At 37.5% G+C, this 27,716-nt stretch overlaps 3 protein-coding genes across 10 annotated transcripts in view; 1 reads left to right on the top strand and 2 right to left on the bottom strand.

Moving 5' to 3' along the window:
* setd5 (SET domain containing 5) overlaps positions 1-11,802 on the bottom strand; it is a 113,881-nt gene extending 102,079 nt beyond the window's left edge. For all 8 annotated transcript variants that reach the window (XM_079883283.1, XM_079883284.1, XM_079883287.1 and 5 more), the window contains exon 1: positions 11,360-11,802. The gene's annotated coding sequence lies outside the window, so the exon portion shown is untranslated. The remainder of the gene's footprint in view (positions 1-11,359) is intronic.
* Positions 1-27,716, top strand: part of thumpd3 (THUMP domain containing 3) — a 200,770-nt gene that overhangs the window by 72,758 nt on the left and 100,296 nt on the right. The gene's annotated exons all lie outside the window — the stretch shown is intronic.
* Positions 17,106-27,551, bottom strand: LOC307165575 (putative peptidyl-tRNA hydrolase 2). Its single transcript, XM_079883328.1, has 7 exons — positions 27,195-27,551; positions 26,741-26,823; positions 26,453-26,524; positions 24,503-24,577; positions 23,491-23,588; positions 19,013-19,127; positions 17,106-18,705 (listed from the first exon to the last, which is right to left on the bottom strand). Exons 2-7 carry the CDS (start codon positions 26,819-26,821, stop codon positions 18,619-18,621), a joined length of 528 nt encoding a protein of 175 aa, XP_079739454.1. The 5' UTR covers positions 26,822-26,823; positions 27,195-27,551; the 3' UTR covers positions 17,106-18,618.

The raw sequence follows: 27,716 nt of genomic DNA, 5'->3' as shown, positions 1-27,716 counted from the left end.
GTTAAAACAACTGATCTGTCCAACACTGAACTCACGAGACGTCTGAATCGGTGGATAACAAATCGGTAACACTTTACAATAATATTCCATTTATTAAATTCTAGTTAACTACATTAGTTAACATGTACTATTAATAAACTGTACTTTGTTAATTTGTTAACCATTGTTAATGTTAATTTCAACATTAAAGGCTAGGCTACTAATAGCCTACATTAGGCTATTGAAGTGTTTTTTCTTTCTTTTATTTGTTAACATAGTTAATGCACTGTGAAGTAACATGAACGAATAATAAACAGCTGTATTTTATTAACTAAGATTAACAAAGATTAATACAGCATATTAATAGCAATAAAGTGCCAAGCAAAAAATGCAGGGACAGGTGTGTGGCAAACAAATCAGGTTCATCAGGTTTGATTATTAAGGCTTTTAATCGGCAGGATGCTGCTGGTCGTTTCGCTCTACTGGCAGAGCTAATTATATGTCAAATATAACACCGCATAAACCATCGCCAAAGAAGAGCTTGCCTTCACTAAATTTAAACCTATGTTGCAGCTCATGGAAAAAGAACGGAATTGCGATTAACATGACGTATGCAAATGACAAATCATGTGCCATTATCATCGGGTTGAGATGATATAGAGCCAGAGGACTAAATTTCAAATCTTGGCCACAGGATGTGTCTGTAAAGCCCCAGTGAAATGAAATCTGTTCATATATAATTTGTAGTTGTGGTGCTCCTTAATTTTTGGTGGGTGCTCCTAACTTTTGAAGTTGGGAGCACCAGTGCTACCAAGTAAAAAAGTCAATTTCGAGCCCTGCATCCAGCCGAATATGAAAAATGCCAGTCTCTCCGAGACGAACAAAACCGCAGTGACCAACAAACCTTAGCTAAAAAACAGCTAACTGTATTGCTTTAAATTTAAATACAGCTAAAATTTGCTTTAAGTTGTCTGCCGTTTGTACTTATTGCTTTCCTTAATAAGTAGGGGGGAAAATCGGAAAAAAATCGGAAATCGAATTAAAAAAAATAAAATCGGAGATTTTATTTTTAGGCCATATCGCCCAGCCCTACTAGGGCTGGTCCGAATACCATTTTTTGAGCTTCGAAGCTTTGGTAGTAATGAACATTGAATATTCGAAGCTTCGGAGAGAGGGGGCTGAACATATTCTTCTCTCTAATAAAGGCAGGAATCTATATGTGTCTGTATGTCCGTTTGCATTTTGATTATTTCGAGAACCGTTCATCCAATCGACTTCACAAGGGAGTGCAGAGTCGCATTTGGTGCAATATAGATAGACACGCGAGACGCAATTAATAAACTTTTAATAAACTACAGAACAACGCGAGGGGGAAGCGGCGCACCTCACGCGGGCAGGGCTTATGCTCCGAGAACGGACACTGCACTAGTGATATTAAACACATCTTCCCCATGAACAACACAAAGTAAATACACTCGCACGTAACATACACACAGGTCTGTTAACTTAAGCAATACTTTTAAAGGACCCTAGGTTAAAATTACTCCGAACCATCCCTTTAAAACATCCTTGTCAGCTCAAAAACAGCATTTATGTAACCAAGTTCCAAAAAACAGATAATTTGGATGTTGTATGATTTGTGATGTCACACGGGCAAATACATTTGCATGTGTCTTGCTAGAGGCAGTCAATGGACACTTTTACATCACTCACCATAGACATTTGACACCATGTTTCTACTATTTTTAGTGTCAGCACTTTTAAGAATGTCAGTGCGGTTTCATCTGGCTTTAAACTAGTTCAAATCACTGAGACATTTGGCTTTTGTAACAATTCTGCATTAAATTCAAATGCTTCTCACTGGATCTGCAGTGCGGTTTAGGTTAGGCCTGTCTACATTAAACTGGATTCATATAATATACTTACTATCCACACAACCATTTAAGCATTTTCCAAATGTTTCTCATCCACACTGAAATGTTGGAAAAAACTAAAATCATCTTAATGCACAAGCATAACATGTAATAAAAGCTCACTGAGATCATACCGATACCAGATACAATAAAGTTCTCACGCTATTCTTCAGGTACAATCATTATATTAGTAAAATATAAATTTTAGTATTACCAGCAAAAAAGTGAAAAAAAAAAATTAATAATAATAATTGTATTGTTGTGCCTTTGGATGTCAGAATCGGAATGCAAAAACAGATGGTCTTCATTTTAAAAGAAAATCATTAAAGACCCCATTTGAAGCTAAACTCAAACGTTTTTGGTTGCAGACTAGGGCTGCACGATATTGAAGAAAAATGCGATATGCGTTAACTCATTAAATAATGCGATATTCGATATGATAATGCTTGAATTGTAATATACTTAAATTATCTTTAAAATAGATTTAAAATTATATAATCAAAATACGTGTTTCACATTCTTTTTTAGACAGTAAAACAACCCTAAAACATAGCATAAGAAGTGTTATTTTAACATCAGTGTAAACCACAGGGTTTAGGGTTTCAGGTTATCCTACATTAGAGTTATTTAACAACAGAAACTGAATAATCAAATGTAAAAAATAAAACACTTTAGTTTTCACTGTATGAATTAAATATATACAGATTCTTATTAAAGCTACAAAACTTATTTAGCCAAGAGCAGTGAGTGATCTTCTCTTTGTCTTTTCTTCATGACCCCAGTTATTGGAAGCCGTTGCGATATGCATGTCGTGATATTTTGATATCGTGATATCAGCCCTATTGCAGACCATTAAACGGACAGACGGGGTGATTGCCTACTATTAAAGCATGAATTTGATGTGAACAAAAATAAATTATGATTTAGCCATACAGTTACAGCATGAAATAATACAATTAAACCATTTTACATAGGTAACATTCAAACCTAACAACTCCAAATTCTGACTTTTTACTCGTAATTGCGAGTATCTCCCAATTCAGACTTTATAACTCACAACTGCAAGTTTACAATACAAATCTGAGGAATAAAAAGTCAGAATTGTGGGATAAATCTCATAATTCTGGAGAGAAAAAAGACCGTAAGACAAGACAAGAAATTCTGATTTTTCTTCAGAATTGTGAGAAGCAATAAGTCAGAATTGTAAGATATAAACTCGAAATTAGCTTTTTTTACTCCTCTTCCGTGGCTTCCATACATTGCAACTGCAGAACTGTCATTTTCTGCCACCAGTCCAGATAGGCTCCACCCACACACAAAAACAAAAATCACTGTTTGCAAACACCCAACCAAATGGTCTAAAGACCTATCCAGCCGCCAGCGACTAAAAATAACAATTGTTCTTAAATGTTTAATAACTCTTGAACCGCTAATCCAGTGGTTCTCAAAGTGGGGTCCGCGGACCCCTAGGGGTCCGTGGCGCACTGCCTGGGGGTCCGTGGAAAGTTCGCTATAAAATATAAACATACCCGGAGAAAGTGCAGGGCCCATCTTCATTCATTACTCCCGCGCGTGTAACGTTAGACCAATGAACATTCGGCTTTTACATTACGTCAATCTACCAAAACATTTCCCTCAGGTTTTAACTTCACGTCTCACAGCTAAAGAATGAATAAAAGCCAATTAAACAGGCGCATTGTGTTCATCAGCACTCCCCCGCTTTAACTTTGGGCCAATAGAAACTCTGTTGTATTACGTCAATCTGTAAAAGTCGTTATTTCGACATAATATCTCGTAATTTCGCCATAATAAGGGGACATTCTTATCTGCATTAAGCCACATTAAGCGTTCTTATAATGGTTTTCTATGGGAGGAAAATGCTTAACGTGTATGCATTTGTTGCGTTGAACGTTGCGTTCATATTCTGGGCTCATCTGATAACTTTGTTATGATTTTAGTATCATAATGATTAATAAATGCACGCACAATTATCCGTGAACTTGATTTGATCAAATGCCTTTCAACTTGTTTGTGAAAAATTCAGAATTAAATGAATGTGCAGCAATTTGCAGAGAGTCTGTAGGCCAACATTTAGTTTCATATTTGTTCAAATATTATGATGTTATTTTGTTTCGTTTATGTTGATTTATGAAAAGTGCAACAGCACGAGTAAGATAGTATGCGCAATATATCGAGAGACATGGAGCGGGTTAGACATGATTTGACCACTTCATTAAGTTTTGTTTTGTAGAAAGCCTTTCTTTAAAGTGAATTTCGTTTTGTATAAATTGTATCTTAATTTTAATACATTTTTCATCAACCAATTGATTGTTTTTAATGAATAAGATGCAAATATAACAAACAATAATCATGGAGGCGCCCGCGCGGTCTCTTGCACTGCACGTGAACTGGAGCGCATCTCATCCTAACTTAACGAAACTCAGCGTATGCCTCACACAGACATGAGAAATACATCAAATACACAAAGCTTGAAATGTCTTTAAACGAAATAATTCAAAACGAAAACAAAAAGGCTAGGCTACTCTCTGATTATGTAATCCATGATGTGCATTTCTCTCTACGGGCGCGTTCACTACGGCGATCGTCAACTTCATCTTTGCAGCCGACACTGTAATAAAAATCAATGCACGCGCCACCGGATTTACAAACGCACATCTTGCTTGTTGTACGCACACATATTATAACATTATTATTAATTAATACATCTTTTAGAATATTTGATTGAATGCTGAATGTTGCGCTTGTTCAATTTAATAAAATTTAAACTTTGTGATCATTAGAATAATTGAATATTAAATATTTAGTGGCCAAGTTTAGCTCATTTATTAATAGTGTGTATATACCCCCCCCCCCCCCCCCCGTCAATGATCTAGCACCCCCTCAGCACATGCGTTAACGATTTTGCCGGGGCTTCAGCCCCGAATGTTTTTTGAAAAGTTGACTGACAAAAATGAAACTCGACAATAGCCTATGTAAACCCCCGAAATCATAAGTCGCCTTATTTCATTGTGCTTTGGCTTTGCTGCTATATGTCAGTAAAGCTTTCCTGTCGTATCAGCCGTGTGCTCGCAGTGCGCACTCTTCAATATCAAGCGCAAATGCAGCGCGCCCTGTATCACGCAAAAGAAACTACGAGCATGTACGTCGTGTTCTGTCGTCAATTAAGTATTGAAATAACCAAAAGGGAGATTAAAACTGCGTAATTTTTCATTATTAATATTCTAACATTTTATCAATATTGCAAAGTCATCAAAACTGACTCGTGTCATAAAAAAAATATTTTGTGACCAAAAATGTGAAAAATACATCTAGCCTAAATGATCGTTCTTGACATTCTTTTAACTATAAGCAACCCAATTTGTCTAGATCTGTATTATTTCCTTTGTATAATGAGCTTGTCTTTGTTTTCAATTATATTGTATTTTTATTGTGAGTGTGAACTGCTGCACAGTCGTGATTTAGTCAGCTTGATTAACATTATTACAATGTATTCCTATTAAACACAGATGTTCTTTGCTAATTACAGAAACTATAAGCAAAATATAAGTATAGATATATATTTATAAAATAAACAAACAAAAGATTGCACTTGATTGAAATGTAACATCTATATGCAAAATAATCCTTAAAAGATTTCTCATTTAAGGCCATTCCTGTTTGGAATATGTGATTGTGTATTGTCAACAATAAGAAGAAACATTCTCAATTTCCATTTTGTAGTGTGGACCATTCATTTCAACATTTATTCTCATTCTCATGTTTAAGAATCTGTTATCTGCTTGATAATTTATGCTACTGCCCACTGACATGCTTTTAAAGCTATTGTTATCCAGTTTTTGGGGGCCTTCAAACACCTTAAAATGCACATATGTAGGTCCGAGAAATCCTAATTTTCTCGGGGGAGCATGCCCCCGAACCCCCCTAACTACCTCACATTTCAATGCGCATGTCTGTGGGGTAATGTGGGCTGGTGTGGCTGTCCCCTGTATAGACCTACAATATACATTATTATCTGTATCGAATCATGTTATCTTGTAACCCACCCCAGCCCCTAATGTTTCAGGCTCAGCCCCTGATGTTTTTAAAACCTAGAAACGCCCCTGCCCCTATCCCATCTTTCTCTTTAGCTATTTAGCTATTACATTTAGCTATTACATTTGTGTTGCGGTTATGAGGGGGTCCTTGGAATTTTTTCTGCCCTATGAGGGGTCCCTATCTCCAGATAGTTTGAGAACCCCTGCGCTAATCCAATCTGTAGGCCTATGCTTTAAAAAGTCCTTTAAAGGTGCATTGTGTAATATTTAGGAGGATATGTTGACAGAAATGCAATATCATATACATAACCATGTTTTCAGTGGTGTATAAAGACCTTACTTAATGAACCGTTATGTTTTTATTACCTTAGAATGAGCCATTTCTATCTACATACACCGCAGGTCCCCTTACATTGAAATGCGCCGACATGTTTCTACAGGAGCCCTAAACAGACGCGTTTTGTCACTATGTTGTTCTTCATGCAAAGAAGCTAGCTAAAGTCAGCGAATAAAACACTGACACAATGATAAACAAGTAACAATAAAATTCGCAATAACATATCGTTTGACTAGTCTAATTTCTTCATTTATTTGTAAAGAAACCTCAATGCTTAACTGGCTACTCTCTGCTGTCTCAGACGACAACGTCTTTTCCTGTCGGCCACCATAACTTCTGTTGGTTGCAATTCGCAACCTCACCACTAGATGCCGCTCAAAATTACACAGTGCACCTTTAAAGAGAAGATTCGCAACTTTTGATGATATCGGGTTTTTCGCTTTTGGACATTCAGAGGCTCGTAGCAAATGTGATTGCGTCATCAAGTTTTGATCAGCATTGATTCATCAAAGAAACCCAAGTTTATATAGGCCTAGTTTGTGAAAATCATTTGCATGGTTTGTATTTTTGTTGCACAAGACAATTCTGACAATTATTTACACTACTTGCTGAACTATTTGTGTTTGTTCATGTTCAGATTGAATGTACACACACATACACTGAAGCAAAAATATCCAAGTAAAACTTTCTAAAGGAAAAAATCCAAACTTCAGGAGGTTTTGTTTGAGTTGAGTAAACAAAATCACACCAAAAAAAAAATGTGCTGCTGTTTTTCTTAAATCTGGTATATTCATCCATTCTAAGACAAAATACATGTAAAATTGGAAATTTAAATGAGCTAGATTGAAACTTCAAGTTCTCCTTTTTTGATATATGGCACTTGATGCTGACTGCTATAATGGGTTAGTAAAACAAAGAAAAGAACAGGCGAGTCAGGTGCTCCAAAAATGTTCTAGGTCTTTAAGGGTTAAGCCGCGGTCACACTAGACTGAGCACATTAAATTTCTACGGAAGCTGTAACAGTTGTGATATGACGTCGCACTCTGCTGCGTCTTTTTATAAACATTAATTCAACATATAATAAATAGTAATACATTCAAAATGTAAAATTAAACAATCTACTGGTCACACGACTTCACGTAATGCGAATTCGCAGGTCAGAGTTCACCAAACTTGAACTTTGGAACGCAGCGAAATGCAAAACTTTTTGCATGAGCTTGTGTTTCCAGTTTGGCACATTCACTTGTCAATGGAACAAAATGTGTATTGTGCCTGCTTCTTTATTCAAAATGGAAATAATGCATGACTTTTTAAGGATACAAATGCAAAAATGTTAGTTAAACGCTAAGGAAAACTAGTCCCAGACTACCAGAATGTATCTCACATATTTATTTTAATTTTGTGCTTGTTAGCTAACATGGAGGGAATTCAGTTTCACTTTCCCCAAAAGGGAAAGACAAATGTCTTGCTCATCTGGAAGATAATATTCTTACAACCGTTTACTGCCAGTATCAGTCCTATAAATGCACAAAACAGGACATGACTAAACATGGTGAAGGCTAAAAAATTCAAATGCAGGAAATACCCTGATATCAGGAATACTGGAAATATCCTATGACGTCATGACTTTTAAAATCCAATTTTCAAATCCAATAGGACAACTGCTATTGTTTTTAAAGTCACACATACCCAACAAAGTGAAAGAGGTTTTTTTAGCACAAAAGCTGATTGACAGGGGAGTAGGTGGTCTTTCTGTTGACTGGGATGCATCAAGAAGCATTGGATTGTGGCCACGTACATTTCTGCCAACAATGTGTAAATGATTCGATCACAAAAACAAATCCTGCTGTATCCTATAAAGACCGACCACCAGATCGGTGTAAAAATTGTGTTTAATTTAACTAAATTCTCTGACAGCTTGTTTTCAAGATGACTGACCCACCCTTACCAAATACCTGGAAAATTGTTCCAGAGATAAAATGGCCGCACAGGGCGCATAGAAACAAGAGGCTAGAGAACCTTGACTGACAGAGCATTTGGATACTGCATTATGTTCTGCTCCCTTTCAGTAGAAAACATTGTTTATGCTACTAAAAGCTGTTTTAAGACTGTGCTGTTAGTTGCTCCAAAGCACTGGTTAGGGAGGGGAGAGAAGAGAGAGAGAGAGAGAGAGAGAGAGAGAGAGAGAGAGAGAGAGAGAGAGAGAGAGAGAGAGAGAGAGAGAGAGAGAGAGAGAGAGAGAGAGAGAGAGAGAGAGAGAGAGAGAGAGAGAGAGAGAGAGAGAGAGAGCAACAACACTCCAACGCATCTGATTGGCTGAGGCTCTCTGAAACCATCCAATCACGAAGCAGAAGAGGAGCAGGCATCTTGGCAACAATTTTTTAGCCCCATATAAGAGAACAAGAGGTAAGAACCCACAAAGCTACACACAAACACTATTTTCTCTATGTATTTTCTACAGTTAAATGTATTTGTTTTTTCATTAATACAAAAAGAAAGATTTCAAATATCCTTTTTAAAAAAGCATTGATCACAATGAGCTATGTTGTGTTCATGCACGGGTTTAGGATTAGAAATCACCCATCATGTTGTCTAGACTCTAAAGATAAGAGCTAAGGTATCACCCAAACATTGATTTGAAAGAAACAGACTGTCCTACCAGTTAACTAAAAAAAGTCCCTAAAATGCAAATATAATAATCATAGTAAATTACATTTGGCCTGAGTATATCAATTATATACGTGAAAAAGCATCACAACAGTGCATTCATTGAATCATGCATCATTTTCTATTAAAAACGCTGTAGGCTATGTCATAAAATGACTTAAAAGCTGGAATCTTCAAGATTAAAAAGTATTTAATAAAGTCACAATATTTAACATTGGTAATAAAGGGTATTACATATAAATAGATGTACAAACAAAACTAAATAACAAAACAATGAGGACAGAACAGAACGGTTTTGATCCAGAAAAATGCTTTGCATATTTGCCATGTTTCGATTTGTGGTACAGTTTCTCTAAATTCATATATTAGGATAAAAGGTAACCAGTAGTTTGATACTAATATGCATCAGGGCATTTATTTTATTTTCGAATCTGCTAAAAATTAAGATTTTCCAAGCATGTCCTTTGTCTCTGGACAAAGACACACGTTGACTTTAGATAACTAGTCGGGTGAGTCACAGAAAGATCAGGTTTCACAGTTCAAGGCGGACGAAAATAAAACCTGAAAACATACTTGGAAAATGTCGGACAAGCCCAATCACACACTTGCAGTTGCCAGGAAGCTCTTCAGGAACTACAAAAAAAGACATTTCCTTTCTAACTTTTTAAAAGCAGATCCAAATACGTATATACAGCTGTTTGATTTGGAAAATAAAAAAAAATTTGTAGATACATGGCCAGTCATTATTTTTACTGAAGCTATTTAACTGTTCATTCGAACAGCATTAATGACGACAACAACAACAAAAACATATGTCCACCAGGTCTTCCCTTATACGGTTTCATTTACAGTTGTTTTACCTGACACAGTCCATGCAAATAGCATAACATTTCAATGATGTGTGAATTCTATCAGGCACTGTTATGGACACTCTTTGTTCAGGGTCCTGAACTCCTGATGATATCAAATTTATCAGTGAACAGACAGAAAGGTCAGCACACAGCCAGAGGAACGCTAAAATAATGCAATGTTTGCGTATATATGCAAAAGTAACCCTGAGTATGGAGTACGCGGCCTTGCCACAACAGCAGGCGTTTCCTCGAGGTTCATTTTACACGCTGGAAAGAACAGAACAGCAAATGTTACTTATTTGTAGGGCATCGAAAACTGTCACCCAAAAACTATATAAATGTATATAGAGAGAGGGAATATGGTTCAGTTCCAATCACTCTCAGTCGCCTTCTCTTCCTTGTCGTTTCCACTCACTTGTTGTTGAAATAAAAATGGAGGCTAAAAAAGGAAAGGCGAGTTCCCCTTAGAAATACCACCCATTTCTCATGGCTCGAGTTGGGGGTTGGTTGATGGGGGAGGCGGAGGTGAAGAATGAGAAAAGCAAGTCACGGTTCTTGGGGTTCGCATTATATTCGTTTCCCAAAGAAAACACATAGACCAGATTAAGAAATTATAAATACATCAAAAGTTATCTCATAGTCAACGAGATGGAAGCAGGCTATATCAAAAATATAGATGTAACGTTAGAGGATCAGAGAGCAGTGCCCAACAGGATATCTGCTTATCCCGACAAACTATCTTATTTTTGAACAGACAGAAAATAAATCCACTGTGAGTCTAACAAAGTACCTCCAAGTTGCTAAGCAATACAGTTAAGCATCCGAATACATAATGTCCAATGTTTTCGGAAAACTGAGTCTTTTCAAATTCGATTCTGACAAGCACGAATGTTGTAAATACAAACTCTACCATCATGTCTGTTTTCACATATAAACTTGATTAACTCAAGAAGTCAACTAACACTAAAATGCCCAGAGTCTCAGTTTCTGCCACGAAACCCACTTCAATAATCTCTCCTCTTATTTAAAAATAAAGATCCTTTGGTTTTTACCACTTAAATGCATTTAAATCGTATTAGCTTTTAAGACAGCCTCTCTCAGCTAAGCTAACGGCTAACTAAAATGATACCTTTGCTGACTTTGATAATTCATTATGTTGAGTGGCACGAATGCTATTAATGTGATATAGGTGCAAAGGGTAAGAAATGCAGCATAACAATAGGCCGATCACTGAATGTTTACAGCCAAAAAAAACAGCTCTTAGCACGAGGTTGTTGGCAAAGTGTGATTGTGATTATAGCTAACGTTAGTTACATCAAGCTAACATGCAGACCAACCAACACGGTGTTACATCATACATTTTGGGGGATTTGATTAATTAATGTGACAGCAGAAACATTCAACCAAGAAGAGTTGAAAGAGGAAAGCTACAATTCATGTTGATAAACAAGAGCTGATAAACTGAGCTCCCAACTTCTGCATCAACTTTGCCTAGTTCATAAAAAAACATAAGCTATTTGCCATCAAAACCTTCATTGAAATAACAAAATACCTTACCTACAGCGTCCTCCCAACGTAATTGAAATTCAATAGCCTATTAAAGGTATTTTGTGTTTTCAAAAAATCCAACATCAATGCGAGGCAGAACAGGAGGCCTTCTCTTGCAACCTCGGTGTTTCCTGTGAACTGTAGACCGCGAGGCTCTCAGGCTATCTTCCAAACTTCTCAGTGTCCCTTACGCAAGAGTTGAAAGTTTCACATTTTCTCCCATTTAAGACATAGTGCGGTCTTCAAATGTTCACTTTGAATTGCTAAAGCATACATCAATGTACAATGTTATTTTACAAAATTATAGTCGATATTTATATGGGTATGTACAGCACTTGGTGATTCAAGGCTGTGATTCAATCTCATGTCCTTTACATTTGCAGTATTGCCCATCCCCCTCTCTACACCGGCATCAACCGCGGCTCCCAGCGAAGCCTACACACAACCATAACACAGGGTCTCCTTCACAGCGGAGCAGGGGTTCATTATGAAGGCGGACTTTCAGCTTTAGCTCGCGCCCTCTGGTACGCTATAGGGCAGGAATGTGTCAATCGGGGTAACAAACAGGAACGCGAATATGCTGTTGGATCGTTGCGGAGTTTAATGTTGTCGTAGACGAAAAAGAGGCCGAACCTTGTTTTTTTGGAGGTGCCTCACTTCTCTAGTCAGCATTCTGCAGCGTGAGATGGCGTTGAAGGGCTGCAGGTGATATAGATTTCGAAGACGAACACCGAATTAAACTGGATACTTTCGAAAGATGTGACTCTGGATTTGGGAAAAGATGTTGTGTTACTAAATACACAAGCCGTGGAGTTTAATGGTCTTTCATATAAGGGATTATTATTGTTCTTTTATCCGTGTAAAAAGGAATAAGAGTGTTGCGTTAAACAACTGTAGCTGCACGGGGTCTCATGGGCGCTTTCGCAGGGACCGCGATACTAGAGCGTCAACAATACTGTCTGCGTGGAATATATGAGGGAACCGGTTTGGACTGGACGTTTGATTTGGTGCAGGATTACATTCTATCCAAAATATTAACCTAGTTGGATAACTGTGGTCCACTATTTTAAAAAGACAAAGACAAGGGGACCAAACATGGCATGGGCCAAAATAATAATAAAAAAGACGCGTAGAAGACCGAAAAACCATTTAAATCACTCCAACTGTAATGGTTGGTTGTAAATGCGATTTTCGCTGCAATGACTAAAACGTTAATTTAAGGAATAAGTGACAACGGGTTATAAAAAAAAAAAAATTCACACTCTTGAGTTTTAATGCCGCTGTAGAATATTTTAGAACTAATAAAGAAGGCTCGAGCCGATCCTGTGTAGAGAAAGCGTGATGATGCTTGCACGCCCTCCGCAGTGTTGGACAGCGTTTCTACAAAAGCGTAGTTCCATTACCTAAAGAATATACATTTATTTTTAAAGTTACACAATTTATTCGTAGCTAATGTCAGGGCAGTCTCTTAACCAGCTCACATCGTCTTCACCGACTTTGTATTGTAACCATAATTAGCAAAAATGAAAACGTCTCCTGTCGCAACATAAGTACATTTACCTTTAGATGTGCTATACTAAGTTAATACGTTTGTCAATATTGTAAGCGTCAATCTATCGGAGGTTTTTTTTGTATTATTTTTTATATTTGATTTTTTTTAATTAATACTGTGGGTTTAAAATACTTTTTAATCATAATTATTTAAAATAATTTTAGAAATCCCCAAACTACCCATCTAAAAGTGTAGGTCAATGCAATAATATGAGGCAACTTCAGAGGACAGCAACTGACATTATATATTTCTGTGCATTCATTTCTACTTGAAGTAGTTTAATTTCCATGTCTGTCTGGGACAAGCCGACTCTCGTTTTCTGTATGTTTCTCAGCCCATTTTGATGCTTGTACTGTAACAAAGTAATTAACCATTATTATATACCTTTGAATCTGTTTAAATGAAATGAGCAAATATATATTTATGGTATTACATGCTAAGTTTGCATACGTACAAGGTAGTGTACAAAACCCTAAAACACATTTTTGAGATGTTGCAAATTACTGAAAACGTTCTTTTGAACGAGTGGAAAGTGGTTGTTTTTCTTATTACGGTATTATCCTAAGCCATTAGAAAGGTTTAAGAAATGCACAGAATTTGACACTATAGTGTAAAATGTGAATTGCAATGGACTTGAGCACATATGTCATGCACAAGTAAGTTCTGTGGCCACTAGTTGTTTCTATTACTGTTACCGCATTGTGATATTTAAAAAATAAATTAGTTGAATTTTGAGTCTGCATTCAATGTCTACACTCTCAACTAAAATAATTTTGGGAAAAGCAAATTATCAAAAATTGTGTTAGGCTGCTGAAATCCAGAGGCGGACAGAGTACACAGCTTCATTACTTGAGTAAAAGTACAGATACCCCTTGCTAAATTTTACTCAAGTACAAGTAAAAGTACTACAGTCAGATGTCTACTTAAGTAAAAGTACTGAAGTACTTGTTTTTAAAAGTACTTGAGTATCAAGAGTACAAGAGTACATTTTCTAAATATTGCATTACTACTGCCACAGTGCTTACATTGGTAAACACAGCAAACACTTGAAGCGAAAACTATCATTGGGCCCTGTTTTAACGATCTGAAACGCAAGTATCAAGCATAAAACGCAAGTAACTTTGTGGGCGGGTCTTGGGCGCTGTTGCTATTTTCCCGGCGGGATAAATGACTCTTGCGCCCGACGCAAATCTAAAATGGGTTGGTCTGAAGTAGCTTCATTACTCATAGGTGTGGTTTGGGCGTAACGTGAAATAAACCAATCAGAGCGTCATCTCACATTCCCTTTAAGAGCAGGCGCGCTTGTTCCATGGCGGATTGCTATTATAAAGGCGGATTTGCCAGACGCACACCAGGAGCGGTTCACAGCCGAGGAGACCGACGTTTCTCGTCAGGGCCGTAAAAGACAGAGAAGTGACATTGGGGATGGAGAAACACACCCAAATAAGCTTCGGTTAAACAGGCGTATAATAATTTGGGCAAATGTGTAAGCTATATGCTTTTATAATAATCTATCTATCTATCTATTGTAATAATGTATGATTTGCAAAAATGAAAACTGCTGCTGTGTGTAGATGAGAGAATCAAAGTGTATGTGCGTTGTGCACATGCTACATTGATTATGGCCAAGCATGCGCCCTTAAAATAGCATCTGAATAACTTGCGCAACGCGCCACTGACTTTAGACTAGGTTTCTCCTGGTCAGTGGCGGAATTGTTTTCTAAACCTGCAAAATAGCACCAGGGAACGTTTGCGCCGGAACACGCCTCCTCTTTTCGCTGAACCGCCCCCGAGAAGCGAAAGTATATTTTCTAGTTTACCGACGTGTGTCTGTGGAGGGAAAAGTCCGCTGTGCGCGGGTGAGAAATAGGAATGATACATACGTCGGTGTACAAAGTCAATTGCACTGGGTGCAAGATAGGGCCCATTAACTTGTTCAGAAAATGTAAATAGTCTGGCGAGGTGGGGCCACGGGTTGGCACATTCCCGGGATGGACCTGCTGCCTCTTCATCCCTTCTTTCGTCTCTTATCTAAATCTGACCATGGAGTTGACTTTGGAGGAAAGCTGAAGGTGATTGCTGATAGGCTGTCCCAATCAGTGGCGTCTGCGCAATCCAATCACGTTTGAGAGGGAAACAACAAAATGAGGATTTCTGAGATTTTTCTTTTTTTTTAGAAGAAGTAACGGGTACTCACGGTTATGGATAGAAATGTAGTGGAGTAAAGAGTACAATATTTGCCTCTCAAATGTACTTGAGTAAAGTCATGAGTACTCCCCAAAAATGATACTCGAGTAAAGTACAGGTCCCTCAAAATTGTACTTAAGTACTGTACTCAAGTAAATGTACTCCGTTACTGTCCGGCTCTGCTGAAATCATTACAAGTAAAAATGACCAACACAATTAACTCACATTGTCACAAAGATACTTTGCGGCAACGAATCAAGGAATATAATTTTAATGGTTGTCTCTTGTTCTTCATTGCCAGTAATTGAAATACTGACCAATCTCAATGTTTGCAATCATTACATGGGTAGGCACATTAAGTGGTGCCAGAAAGCCAGTTTAATGTTGCTGTTCTATGCAAGAGACATGATTTCTCTTATATGATTAAAATCACATAAAATCACTATGGATGGAGTGTTTAGGATGAGTGTCTCACCTAATATTTATACCATCTACTGCAACAGGAAGTCACTCCCTGTGTCCGAATATGCCTACATCCCAACTATATAGTAGCAGCACGATAAATAATGTCTGGATTCTACTTTAATCTACTCAAATAACATACTGCTCCTACTAAGCAGAGTATCCAATTACCACTAAACTCTTCCATGAAGTAAGAGTAGATGGATTTTAAACAAGTAAATCAACTGACTTTGTGGGTCACACAAAAACATGATGGATCTAATATGTCCGCATTGTTAAAAAAAAAAAAAAGCCTTGTACCTAATTTCACTCAGAAAAAAATGATACAATGATACATTTGATTTAAACTGTTTTTATCATTGTAATAGATGTAAATGATTAAACATGTATCATCTGAATCAGTAGATTGTCTTGTTTAAGCTGGTTACTTGAAATGTTACTAGAAATAGAAACGTCAAGACTGATGACCCCAAGCTTAACAAAAGTTGATACACATAAACAAAAAGACATTCTGAGGATGCACACCAAATTGTCAAATTCCACCTAGTATGGGGAACTACAGAAAAAAGAGAGAAAGAAACGTGCATGTAATTTATGTGAAGATTGGACAAAACCTGTGAGAAGAATATGGTAATAATGTCAGAAATCTAAATTGATAACATGCATCACCCAAGGATCCAGAGGAATTGGTGCTTGGCTCCAAATATGTTTAACAGTATGATATGTATAATAACATAGTATGTTATAGTAATAGCCTTTAAATATAATACTGTTTCAGTATTCAAGCTAACATATTTACATAAATAGCTACACACAGGCAGATTTTATCATCACAAAGGGATTGGGTACGTTTAATTGTAAACAATAAAAAATAACATTCACACAATAAAAAAAGAAGAAACATGTTATACATTATACTTTGACAATGGCTATTTGATTTCACAATCATTAAAACATTGGGTTCTACAGGCACATTAAAGGTATAAGTCACCCACAAACGGAAATTTTGTCATCATTTACTCACCCTCATTTTGTTCCAAACAAGTATGAATATCTTTCTTCTGCTGAACATAAAATAATATATTTTAAAGATTGTTGTAACCAGACAGCTGACAGCACCCATTAACTTCCATAGTAGGAAAAACATACCATGGAAGTCAATGGCTACCGTCAACTGTTTGGTAACCGACATTCTTTAAAATATCTTCTTTTGTGTTCAACAGAAGAAAGAAATTCATACAGGTTTGGAACACCACAAGGGTGAGTAAATGATGACAACATTTTCATTTTTGGGTGAACTATCCCTTTAAGTATAACACTTAAATGTGATTATAATTCATTGTACATTTTTATACACTGCTATTTAATTGACAACTCTCCTTTTTAAAGAATTTTTTTTTAGCTCTATAGAAATTCAGGGACCTGTTGATAATATCAATTAGTTGTCTTCTCACTTAATTTAAAAGCTTTAAAAATGCAATGATTTGAACATGTCTGTTGTTGTTAAACTATTTAGGTAGGTTTTACTTTTCCCCCCACAGGTTCACTCAGTAATTTCTTCCTTCCATAAAAAGTTAAACAAAATAAATTAATTGTAATACTGAAACTATGTTCTAATCACATACACTCACATAAGATGAAGACTACAATAATTTTAGTAGCTTAATAAAAGCTGTTTTATTTTACATAGAGTGGGTCACCTCATGTTGAGTCGCATTATCAGTCGAATGCTACTCATGTTATCTCAGTAATCCACCTCCCTTTTGCTTGACATGTATTTCTACATAGGTATTGATAGGGGTGGGCGATACAAGCAAAAAATATAACAATATCTAGACTAAATTTTATTCGGTAACCATTTCATTTGTCCACTTCAGACATTCTTCTAACTTTGCAGCTACATGTCAACTAACTCTCAGAGTAGTAGTAGACTCTCTGCTAACACTTTTTTTTTATGGTTTCCAACAGACATTCTACTGACTATAAGTAACTTTGCAAGTACGTGCCAACTTATTCTACTAACCTAACAGTCTACTAATACTCTAGTGAAAGTTAGTTGACATATAGTTGCAAAGTTACTTATAATTAGTAGAATGTCTGAAATGGACCATCGAAATAAAGTCTAACCTCAAAAACTAATTAATGGTAGATCTGTCACAAATTTGATGAATTTAGATTTAGAAAATAATGTTTTCACTGCAAGCAATGAGGCTTTTCTCTTTTTAGCTAAGGATGATAATGTTTTTATGTTTTTGAAGCCTCATCTCCATTTCACATTTTGAATAACCTTCCATGTCAATGCTGACTAAAAACTGACTAAATACAAATTACCCAACAGAATTTAGTTTAAATTTTTCAAACTCAATTCCTAAAGTAAATTACTCAGTGTGATCGCTTTTCACAAGGGTTTAAGTGAAAGTGGTTTAACATACCTGGGTTGCTTATGTGGTCATGTAAACGCATAAGAGATGTTCTTTAATGCTTTTGTAGGCTTGCGCATGTTAATGTTACAAATATACAAAATGGTAACTCTTAAATATATGTGAGTTTTGTTGAGTGATTTATTAAAAGCAGCAGCTTATTTGAATAATTTGTTTGTGAATCTGACTATACCACACTGTATGTATGTTTTTGTGTGCAGCTCCCAATGACAAGTCAGTATCATTTTGTAATACACTTCCTTTTGACATTGCAACCAACTCACATTCACAATTAGTGTAAAACATAGTTGTTGTTTTTTTTTAATCGTAGTACTAGAGATTCAGCCCTGCAGGACACACTGGCATAACCACAATAGAAACAATACTCAAATAGTTATACTGGTTGACAAATATTTCTACCGGTATAGCGGTATATCGCCCACCCCTAGGTATCAGTAACAGAAAATGTTTGCTTTTGCGTGAAGATGCATTCACGTCGCTAGCTGTCAGTATAAGTCATCACAACATAAACAAAAAATTACTGAGTGCACCTTTATCTTGAGAACCATGCTACTGTGGGCAAACGCTGACCCCTGTTCTTTCTGTGGTACATCACACATCTACACTTGAAGAGTTTTCCCTCAGCGTTACAGCAGTTTCAGGCTGCCTGTGACGTTATTCACCATCTCCTCTTCTCCTATGATGGCAAGCACAGTGCATGAACCCGGCTCCACCTGAACACACAAACACAATCCAAAAATCAATTCCAGGCTTAATCAATATAGTCTCACAAAATTGCATCAGACAAAATGCATCTTCCTGTCATACAGCTTCCTCTCCATATATTTTCCTTTTTTTTGTCAAATACATGTAAGAAATTAGCATATACAACCATAACCCAAGAACAAATGTAGTGTCTCTATTACTTGTATATACTATTTTAGGTTGGAAACTTGATAGAGAAAAGAATAGTACAGTCCCACCTTTTGCCACAGTAAACAATGACCACAATTGTCATGCATGTTGGCATGTGTCGCTAACCTGTGTGTGTCCAGCGTCCTGTACCAGCTTTGTAGGAAGACTGAGGCTCATAGCAAGAGCCTGCAATTCCAACAGGTGTGCCATGTTAGTGCCTTGTAACACAATCTTCTTAGATCTAAACAGCCACAAAAACATACAAATACATTACATACATTTTCATATAGCACGGGAATTGAAGATAAGATTTATAATTGTTTTGCAGAGATGTGGCCAAGTGTAAATTAATCCATTTTAAAGCAGTCATGACAGGAAAAATTAAACTTGCCTTGATCTTTTGACATATAAGTGCCCTTGTACCATTAAAACATCCTTCAAGTTCATAGCTTAAACCATTCTCCTCAATAAAGCCTTAAAAAAGGCTTGTTTGGATATTGTGGGATTTGTGACATCACACATATAGCCTGCCTCCAGAGCAAGACATTGACTCCACCCAGTGGTGTTCAGTCACTTAAAGGGGACATATCATGCTAAATGCACTTTTTTAGCCCTTAAATGCATTTTGTTGTATATTTGGAGTGTTTAGAAGTACAGAAAAGATTAAATTATTCTCTTCAGGTGCTTCGTTGATATCTTTATATTCTGTTTTGGTCATATTTTTCAACCTGTTCCGATTTTTCTGTTATCTATGACGTTTTCTGAACTATAACGCCACAGTATTTGCAGCGGAACTGCCAAATAAGGACATTGACTTCCAGCCCAACACTTCGAGCAATCCGCCATTATTATTTCTCGCTGCAATTTTGTAGTCCAAGCTAAAAGATGCAGAAGTTACGAGAGGGTAAGTTAAAATGTTCGGTTGTTGGATGTAGTAACCCACACGCTTCATTACACCGTCTAATGTAGATGAACTGCCGCGCTTGTGGCGCATGTTCAACTGAAAGAACGAGCAGAGAGAGAGACCCGGTCGCGCGCGCACACTCTCTCTCAGAGTCAGGCGAAAGTGTAAACAAGACTTCACCGTCTCCAAACTAGACGCTGTCTTGCTCTCTCTCCCTCGCACATATTAATCAAAATAAATCGACACGGTGGTAAAAGGTCGGAAGACCAAAGTTTCATGTATAAATACAGTAACACACCATTGCGATACATCCATATGAAGACGTTGTTCTGCAGGTTCGTCGTCTTCATTTTCATCTCGCTCCGGCTCCGACTCTGGCTCGAACATGTAAGGCTGGCTGGACAAGTCTTCCGTTGTTGACATTTTGTTAATAACGTGTGAATAAAAAGTTTCTGTGCCGCTAGATAATCCTATCTCTGCTATCAGACTACAAAAATGGCCGAACGGGGTGGAGTTGAACCTCTGCAACCTGGAGAGGGGGCGGGGTATGAAGTGTCTCAATTGTATTTAAAGAGACCGCACCAAAACGAGTTGCTCTCAAACGCACATCAGAAAAGGGGTAGAAAGGGGGCTTGTGGAGCTATAATAATGAGGAATTCAGACCCAAGCATTGCAGTTCCGCTTTATATAGACTACAAATGTATGATTTATATGTAAAAAGGAACAATTTAAAAGCATGATATGTCTCCTTTAACAGCTAACACTTGCCTGCACCAGTTACGAGCGTCAAAAGCAAATACAACCCATTATATAATAACTGACGCTGTCTGTTGTTTTGTTTTGTTTTGTAAACAAGGCACAATGTCAGCTTTATTGAATCTGACAGCAGCTGCATATCAAAACCACCAGTAAACGAGTAAAACTCTGATTGGCTGTTCAGTTTAGCAAACGAGTCAGTCCACGAGAATACATGCAAAACTGATGAAAGCGAGCAATAAAGAAGTCATGACGGCACAGACAGAATGTTGTTCTAATTTTACATCATCTTACCTGAGCATTCCACTGCGCGAATATTTTCATAATAACATGAGTGGAGTGGAATAAACGCTTTTACACGCTGGCTCAGAACGCACGTGCTAGTTGACAGTCGCCTGTAGTCCTTTTGGTGTATTCAAGCACAGTTGGCTTTCATCAGCGCTAGTTCTTTGGCGTCGGTTTGGTGTGTCCCTACCCTTACTCACGTGCTATAGTGAGTGGGCATTGATATTGTTTTCTATGCAATGATGTTAGCCAATCGTAACAGTAGCCATTTAATGACAAATCCATTTCATGACCCATTGAACAAAACAGATAGCCATCCGGTAGCCAATGGACTACCAGTCAAAAAACTTTGTGTATACACATAAAATAAATGTTTTTTATGCTTTTGAAAGAAGTCTCTTGTGTTCAAAAGGGTTGCATTTATTTGAATCCAGTAAAAACTGTAATACTGTGAAATATTATTACAATCTAAAATAACAGTTTTCTATTTCAAATTTTAATTAATTTCTGTGATGGCAAAGCATTTTCAGCAACCATTACTCCATCTGATGCGTACAGGTCAATCCCGCACAAGCTGGTGGAAACCTCACTGATTCGACACCATGTTCCAGACAAGTTCAGGGACCTCATTCTGAACTATTATAACTGCTTTATTTTGAGTCTCGCCTCTGGATCAACAGCATCTGGATTTCATAGGCTGGAGAAAGGAATAATCACAAGGTGCACTCTCAGTGATTTTGTTCGCCTTAGCCATGAATATGCTAGTTAAGTCAGCAGAGGAGGAATGCAGAGGTCCACTCATCTGGTCAGGTGTGCGTCAGCCCCCCATCAGAGCTGCTCTGACGGTGACCACAACATCCGTAACAGGATGCAGATGGATCCTCCATGGCCTCGAACGCCTCAACAGCTGGGCCCGAATGGACTTTTAAACAGCCAAGTCCCGATCCCTTGTGGTGAGGAAGGGAAACGTAACCGACAAGTTCTGTTTCTCACTGGAGGGAATCCAAATTCCATCAATCACAGAGAAGCCAGTTAAGACGCTGGGAAAAGTCTTTAACAGCACACTTAGGGACACAGCCACACTTCATTAAACCGGAAAAGAGCTGCACACCTTGATTGCAGCAGTGGACAAGTCAGGGCTGTCAGGAAAGTTTAAAGCTTGGATTTTCCAGCGTGGCATCCTGCCGCAACTCCTCTGGCCACTGCTGGTTTATGATGTCCCCCTAACTACCTTCAAGAGAGGAAGATCAGCCTCTCTCTGCGTAGGTGGTTGGGTCTCCCTCGTAACATCAGCAGCATAGCCTTGTTCGGTAGTAAGAACAAGCTACAACTTCCCTTCAGCAGCCTGTCGGAGGAGTTCATGGTTTCCCGAGCAAGATAGGTGCTGCTGTACAGAGAGTCCACTGACATCTAAGTCTCCTCAGCTGGCACAGAGGTGAAGGAAGTGGAGGGCCCAGGAGGCAGTCGACCAGGCTGAAGTGCGTCTGCAGCACAGTGTGCTAGTGGGGACAGTGGCATCAGGACGTGCAGGGCTTGGCTGTATCCAAAGACCGTGATGCAACAAGGCTCAGAAAAGGACAGGCGTCAACTGGCCTATGAAGAAATCAAAGCAGGAGTAGAGGAAAAACGCATCAGCAGGATGGGGGGATCCGACAACAAGGGCCGTGGACTCGATGGGAACAGGTGATGGACCAAAAGATCTCATGGTCTGAGTTGTGGAAAGTGAAGTCACACCGGATCCAGTTCCCTATCCAATCAATCTACGATGTCCTCCCCAGCCCAACCAACCTCTTCTCCTGGGGCCTGATAGACACCCCTGCATGCCCCCATGCCAAAAATGACGATCCCAGGAGCACATATTAAGCTGCTGCCCTAAAGTCCTGGGGGAGGGATGTTATTGGTGGCACCACGACCAGGTGCTAGGGGTCATTGCAGAAGCCATCAGCACCGGGATCTCTCTCAGCAGGCACCAGCAGAGCGCTCAATCGCATTTGTCAAGGCAGGAGAGAAACCACCACGGAGCAGGAACCCAGCAGGAAGACTTCTGGCAACAGCGTGGGACTGGCAGCTAAAGGTCGACCTGGGAAGGTAGCTCAAATTCCCAGAAACCATCACCACAACCACACTTAGGCCTGACATGGTCCTTCTTTCAGAATCATCAAGGCAGATGTTCCAACTGGAATTGACTGTGCCCTGGGAAGACCAAATGGAAGAGGCGTTTGAACGGAAGAGGGCCAAGTATGAGGAGTTGGCAGGTGAATGGCGTAGGAGAGGATGGAAGACCTGCTGCCTACCCATCAAGGTTGGCTGCCGAGGGTTTTCAACATTCATAATAATAATAAGGGATGTGCCAAATTAACATATTAGAATGATTTGTGAAGGATTATGTGACACTGGAGTATTGAAATTCAGTTTTGCCATCATGAGAATAAATTACACTTTAAAAATTAAAATAGAAATAAGTTATTTTAAACTGTAATAATATTTCACAATATTAATGTTTTTACTGTATTTTTGATCAAATAAATGCAGCCTTGGTAAGCATAAGAGACTTCTTTCAAAAACACTAACAAATGTGTAATTATTGCAATGTTTGACTAGTAATGTATTCAGGAATCAGGCTAAGGTAGAAGGATGAGACAACATTGGCATCTCTTACCCAGCATGGTCCCATCTCCAGGCCATTTCCCTCCAGCTGTTTTTCTCCTGCAAAGCCTGATACAAACCCACTGCAGCATGACCCACCTGCGCCGCCACCTATAGACACATTGCTCATCTCAATTCTATTGAAATAAACGGACCATACACAGGACATTGTTCTCTAACAAATACTATTAATTGAAATCCAAAAGTTGACTAGATTTACAATAGAATCAAGTATAGAAGCCCTTTTAAAGGGTGTAAAACCACCTGTGCACGAGACCTAAACTCTAGCATCAATCATTTTTCATTGCACAAATATTTGTGTTGTCCTGCTTTGGAGCAATACACATCTTTCTCATTATTATGAGATGTTAAGTCATCATTATAAGAATGTTTTTCAATTTTATGAGATAAGAAGTCATAATTATAAACTAAAATGAGATAATATTGCAGGATCACATTTTAAAACACATTTGTGGCAGAAACAAGCTTCAATAATAAATAAACATAAGACAAACTAAAATGTCTGCTTTGAATTTCAAAAGAGGTATTCTGCAATCACTGAGGAAATGGAAAGGTGTTGATTGATAACTGAGGACAAATTGAAAGGGTCATGAAACCCAAAAACACATTTTGGAGATGTTAATTATGTTTTAGTTAATTATAATCATCTAATAATTATTTAAAACATTGCATTGTATTTTTTAACACATGTTATTTTACATAGCTTGACAAAAGTAGTTGATTTGTTATTTATTTGTTAAGCAATTTTAAATCTGCCGCTCCAAAAATAGAATATGACCTCTTTGTGCAAAAATGTCACTACGATTGGTACAAAGAGTACAATATTGCATTGTTAGATTTTCACATAATTCATGAGTCATGAGAGGGAACACCCTCCTGATACATGAGATCACAAAACAGAGGAAAACTCAAACACACCCACACACATAAAAAAACACACACCCTCTATCTCATTCATCTCTATAGTGTGTTGTAAATTTGAAAATTGTTAAAATAATATCTACCTTCCCGACACCCATGGACAGCTCCATATTTACAACAAAAACCATTTTGAACATCAGATCCTCATCACCCTCTTCCTGTAAATAAAAAAAAAAAAAAAAAAATAGGGTTACACAATTAAAAAAATAAATAATAGTAATTGATTGATCATGGCTGCCTTGATTACATAGCACTCTATTTAGATCTATCCCTATTGAGACAAAAGTGTCTATTTATAAAAATGTTTTGCAATGTTGAGAACTGTACCCAGTGAGTCAGTGGAGTAATACAATTGCCAATCAGAGATGTTTAAATAAGTCCCTGCAATGACGGTATTTGCTCAAAATGTCAAAATTTAGTTCAGCTTGAGCTTGAGTTCTGCACTCTTGCAAATGCTCTCATTATAACAAATTGTAGACAGAATGTAAATAAGAGATGTATTATGTAGTGTAGACAACTTCACTGATTATTAATAGCTCCAGTTATTATAAAGAGAGTGCTCTGCTCACTTTCTGTAGGCCTATATATTCTTTCTATTCACTATTTAAATAAAACTTTTGTTTTTAATGCTGCAGTTTCAGACAAAGCAATAGTATTTAAGTGCAGGATTAAACACACTAAATAAGTGGTTCTCAACTAGGGGCCCCACCAGATTTAAGACTTAAACCCCCGGTTTTACAGACAAGGCATAAGTCCCAGACTAAAATTCATGTTTGAGTTGTTTTAACTGAAAGCAACTTGCACTGACATATCTTAAAATATGTAATTGCCATTGTTTTGTCTCAAGATGCACACCAGTAATGTTTTTTTATAAAAGCTACTTAAATGCAGTAAAAATAAATTAACTAGGGCCTAATCCTGACTTAATCTAAGCCCTGTCTGTAAAACCAGGCGAAAATGACTTAAAATTAGGCAAAATATGCTTTAAAAGAAGCTGAAACAACTAAAAATCAAGATCAAGATTTGTCCCCTTAACAACTGTTTTTTCTTTATTTTACTCTCATAGCGCCCCCAGTCTTGGAAAGCTGGATATATGACGTGTGAATTCTAGACCAGGGAATAAAATCTTAAACCACCATGGATTTTTTTTCCATAATGAATATATGGGATTCTTCTAGCTATGCAAAGGTTTAAAACCCTTTATAAGATAAATTGTGATTCTTTTTTTTTTATTATTACAAATTTCTTATACTATTCTTATTCAGTTCATTGTGAACAAGTTGTTCATAATGAACTGTCACACCTAGTTAAACCTAGTTTCTGTAAATAAAACATTTGAAAACAAGCAGATTTGTCATTACAAGAGGAGATATATTAGCCTATGAAAATTTAAAATATTGTTGTGGAAAATAAATTGTAGCACACACCATGTGAGACAATCCCAAAACTTTAATGAATGACACGGTCATAAATACAACATCACTACTGATTTATAAATTAGCTGTTAACTCAAACAAACAGATATATGCTTGTTTATGTATGTATATATATATAGTACATAATGAATCTACCATGAGGTTTCTTTAAAACAAAAGTATTTTACAGTAGATTCAATTAATCAACATTAATAATCACAATAATGAGGGAAATGGTTTACAGTTATGATTTTGTCAAATTTGTGCAGTCCTACAGACAAATCTGTATTCAATGTAAAGTACTTTAAAGGGATAGTGAATAAACTCTGTTCATCATATAAAGTGATTGTGTCTCTTCCGAAAATTTTGGACCAAACCACTCAATTCATATGGACTAGTTTTATGATCTCTTTATGAACTTTTTGAAGCGTCAACGTGTCAGTTGCGTAGCTGTCAATGGACAGATATTTGATTTCATCAAAAAGATCTTAATTTGCGTTCCGAAGATGAACAAGAGTCTTGCGGGTTTGGAACGAATTGAGGGTGAGTAATTATTGACAGAATTTTCATTTTAGGGTGAACTATCGCTTTAAACAATGTCTGTCTGTATGCACGTACCTCGTTCTCCAGTTTGTTGAAGTAATACATTGCAGCCTCCTCTGCAGACACATTCTGTGTGTGTAAGAGTGCCTGGAACAAATCAATAAAAGCATCTCACTACAAAAGACAGCAATCATGACATTACATTCATATTTTATGTACATCAGCTTCTTCTACCACAGAAGGTAAGTCAGAGTCCAGTATACAAACTGTTCGGCTGCTCAAAATATTTTTAGAGTCAACCAGTACTGCAAATGCACTGCCAGCTCATTCACTGTAAGCAGGTATGTGTAAAATGCAGTGTACCTGTTTGGCTGCCTCCTCGGGTATGTCCAACTCTCTGAGCTGCTGCAGGAATACAGGGTTCACTTCCTGCTGGGACTCCATTTCTAAAATACAGACATGCACATTATAAACCCCTTATTAACATACTGTTTTCTAACAGACTGTAAGTGATGTACTGTCAGGTTTAAATTGAAGATAGCAGTCTCTTCTGTTGAAGCTTCTCACTGAAGCATTAGGTTCAATTAGGTCAAAATGAACGCAATGTCTTTCACTGCCGACACCTCCAGAATCATTCAAAATCAACTGAGCGTCCGTTATATATGAATTTATATTTTCATGCTACATCAGGTTTGTAGCTGCTAATGCTAATGCCAGTTTTGCCAATAATTTTGGGGAATTTTTTAACAATCTAAGTGAAAGCAGCTCAGGGCAATTGTATTCTGTAGTTTAGGGTGTTAACGATCGTGTCTCTTACCTGCTTTACGGAACTACTGAACGAGCGATTATCCCCCAATGCGACTGTGAGCTTCTTAGCGAGCGATTGTTTCGTCTTTTTACTTCCAAATGGGCATAGAGTCATTTGTGATATTTGCGATTATTTTAACCTCTCATTTCCATTCAACGTCGCTTATAGTTTTAGAAAAAAATGCTGCAACAATAGCTTTCTACGCAAACGTGAACTGCACATTACCGTATACACCGAGTTCATGGGTCATGTAGGTTACATTTCCGGGTCATCTTACTCTACAACTCCAAAGCCGCCTCTTCTCTGACAGACCTTCAATATTATTCGTTTCGTTCTGAAGCTAACAAACGAAATTAAATAATTTCGGTTAATAAGACTATATCCATCCTCGTACCGCAGGTAAAATTGCCCACGCGTTTATTCATTATTCCTACCTAGTGGATGCACAAAAAAATAGAAAGAACTACAAACATGGCGGACATTCTTGAGGCCGACGAATCGTACGTCAACGTCGCCTCTCATAAGTGGACT

Source organism: Squalius cephalus (genome assembly GCF_949319135.1).
Source record: "Squalius cephalus genome assembly, chromosome: 10".
Lineage (NCBI taxonomy): Eukaryota > Metazoa > Chordata > Actinopteri > Cypriniformes > Leuciscidae > Squalius > Squalius cephalus.
Note: the sequence above shows the minus strand (reverse complement) of the source record. Positions and strands in the feature narration are given on the sequence as shown.

Coding starts and splice junctions, on each gene's coding strand:
- LOC307165575 (XM_079883328.1), bottom strand. CDS start 26,821: ATGGAGTCCCAGCAGGAAGTGAACCCTGTATTCCTGCAGCAGCTCAGA. Junction 24,578..26,452: donor TCAACAAACTGGAGAACGAG/GTACGTGCATAC, acceptor TTTTATTTACAG/GAAGAGGGTGATGAGGATCT. Junction 18,706..19,012: donor AGGACGCTGGACACACACAG/GTTAGCGACACA, acceptor TTGTGTGTTCAG/GTGGAGCCGGGTTCATGCAC.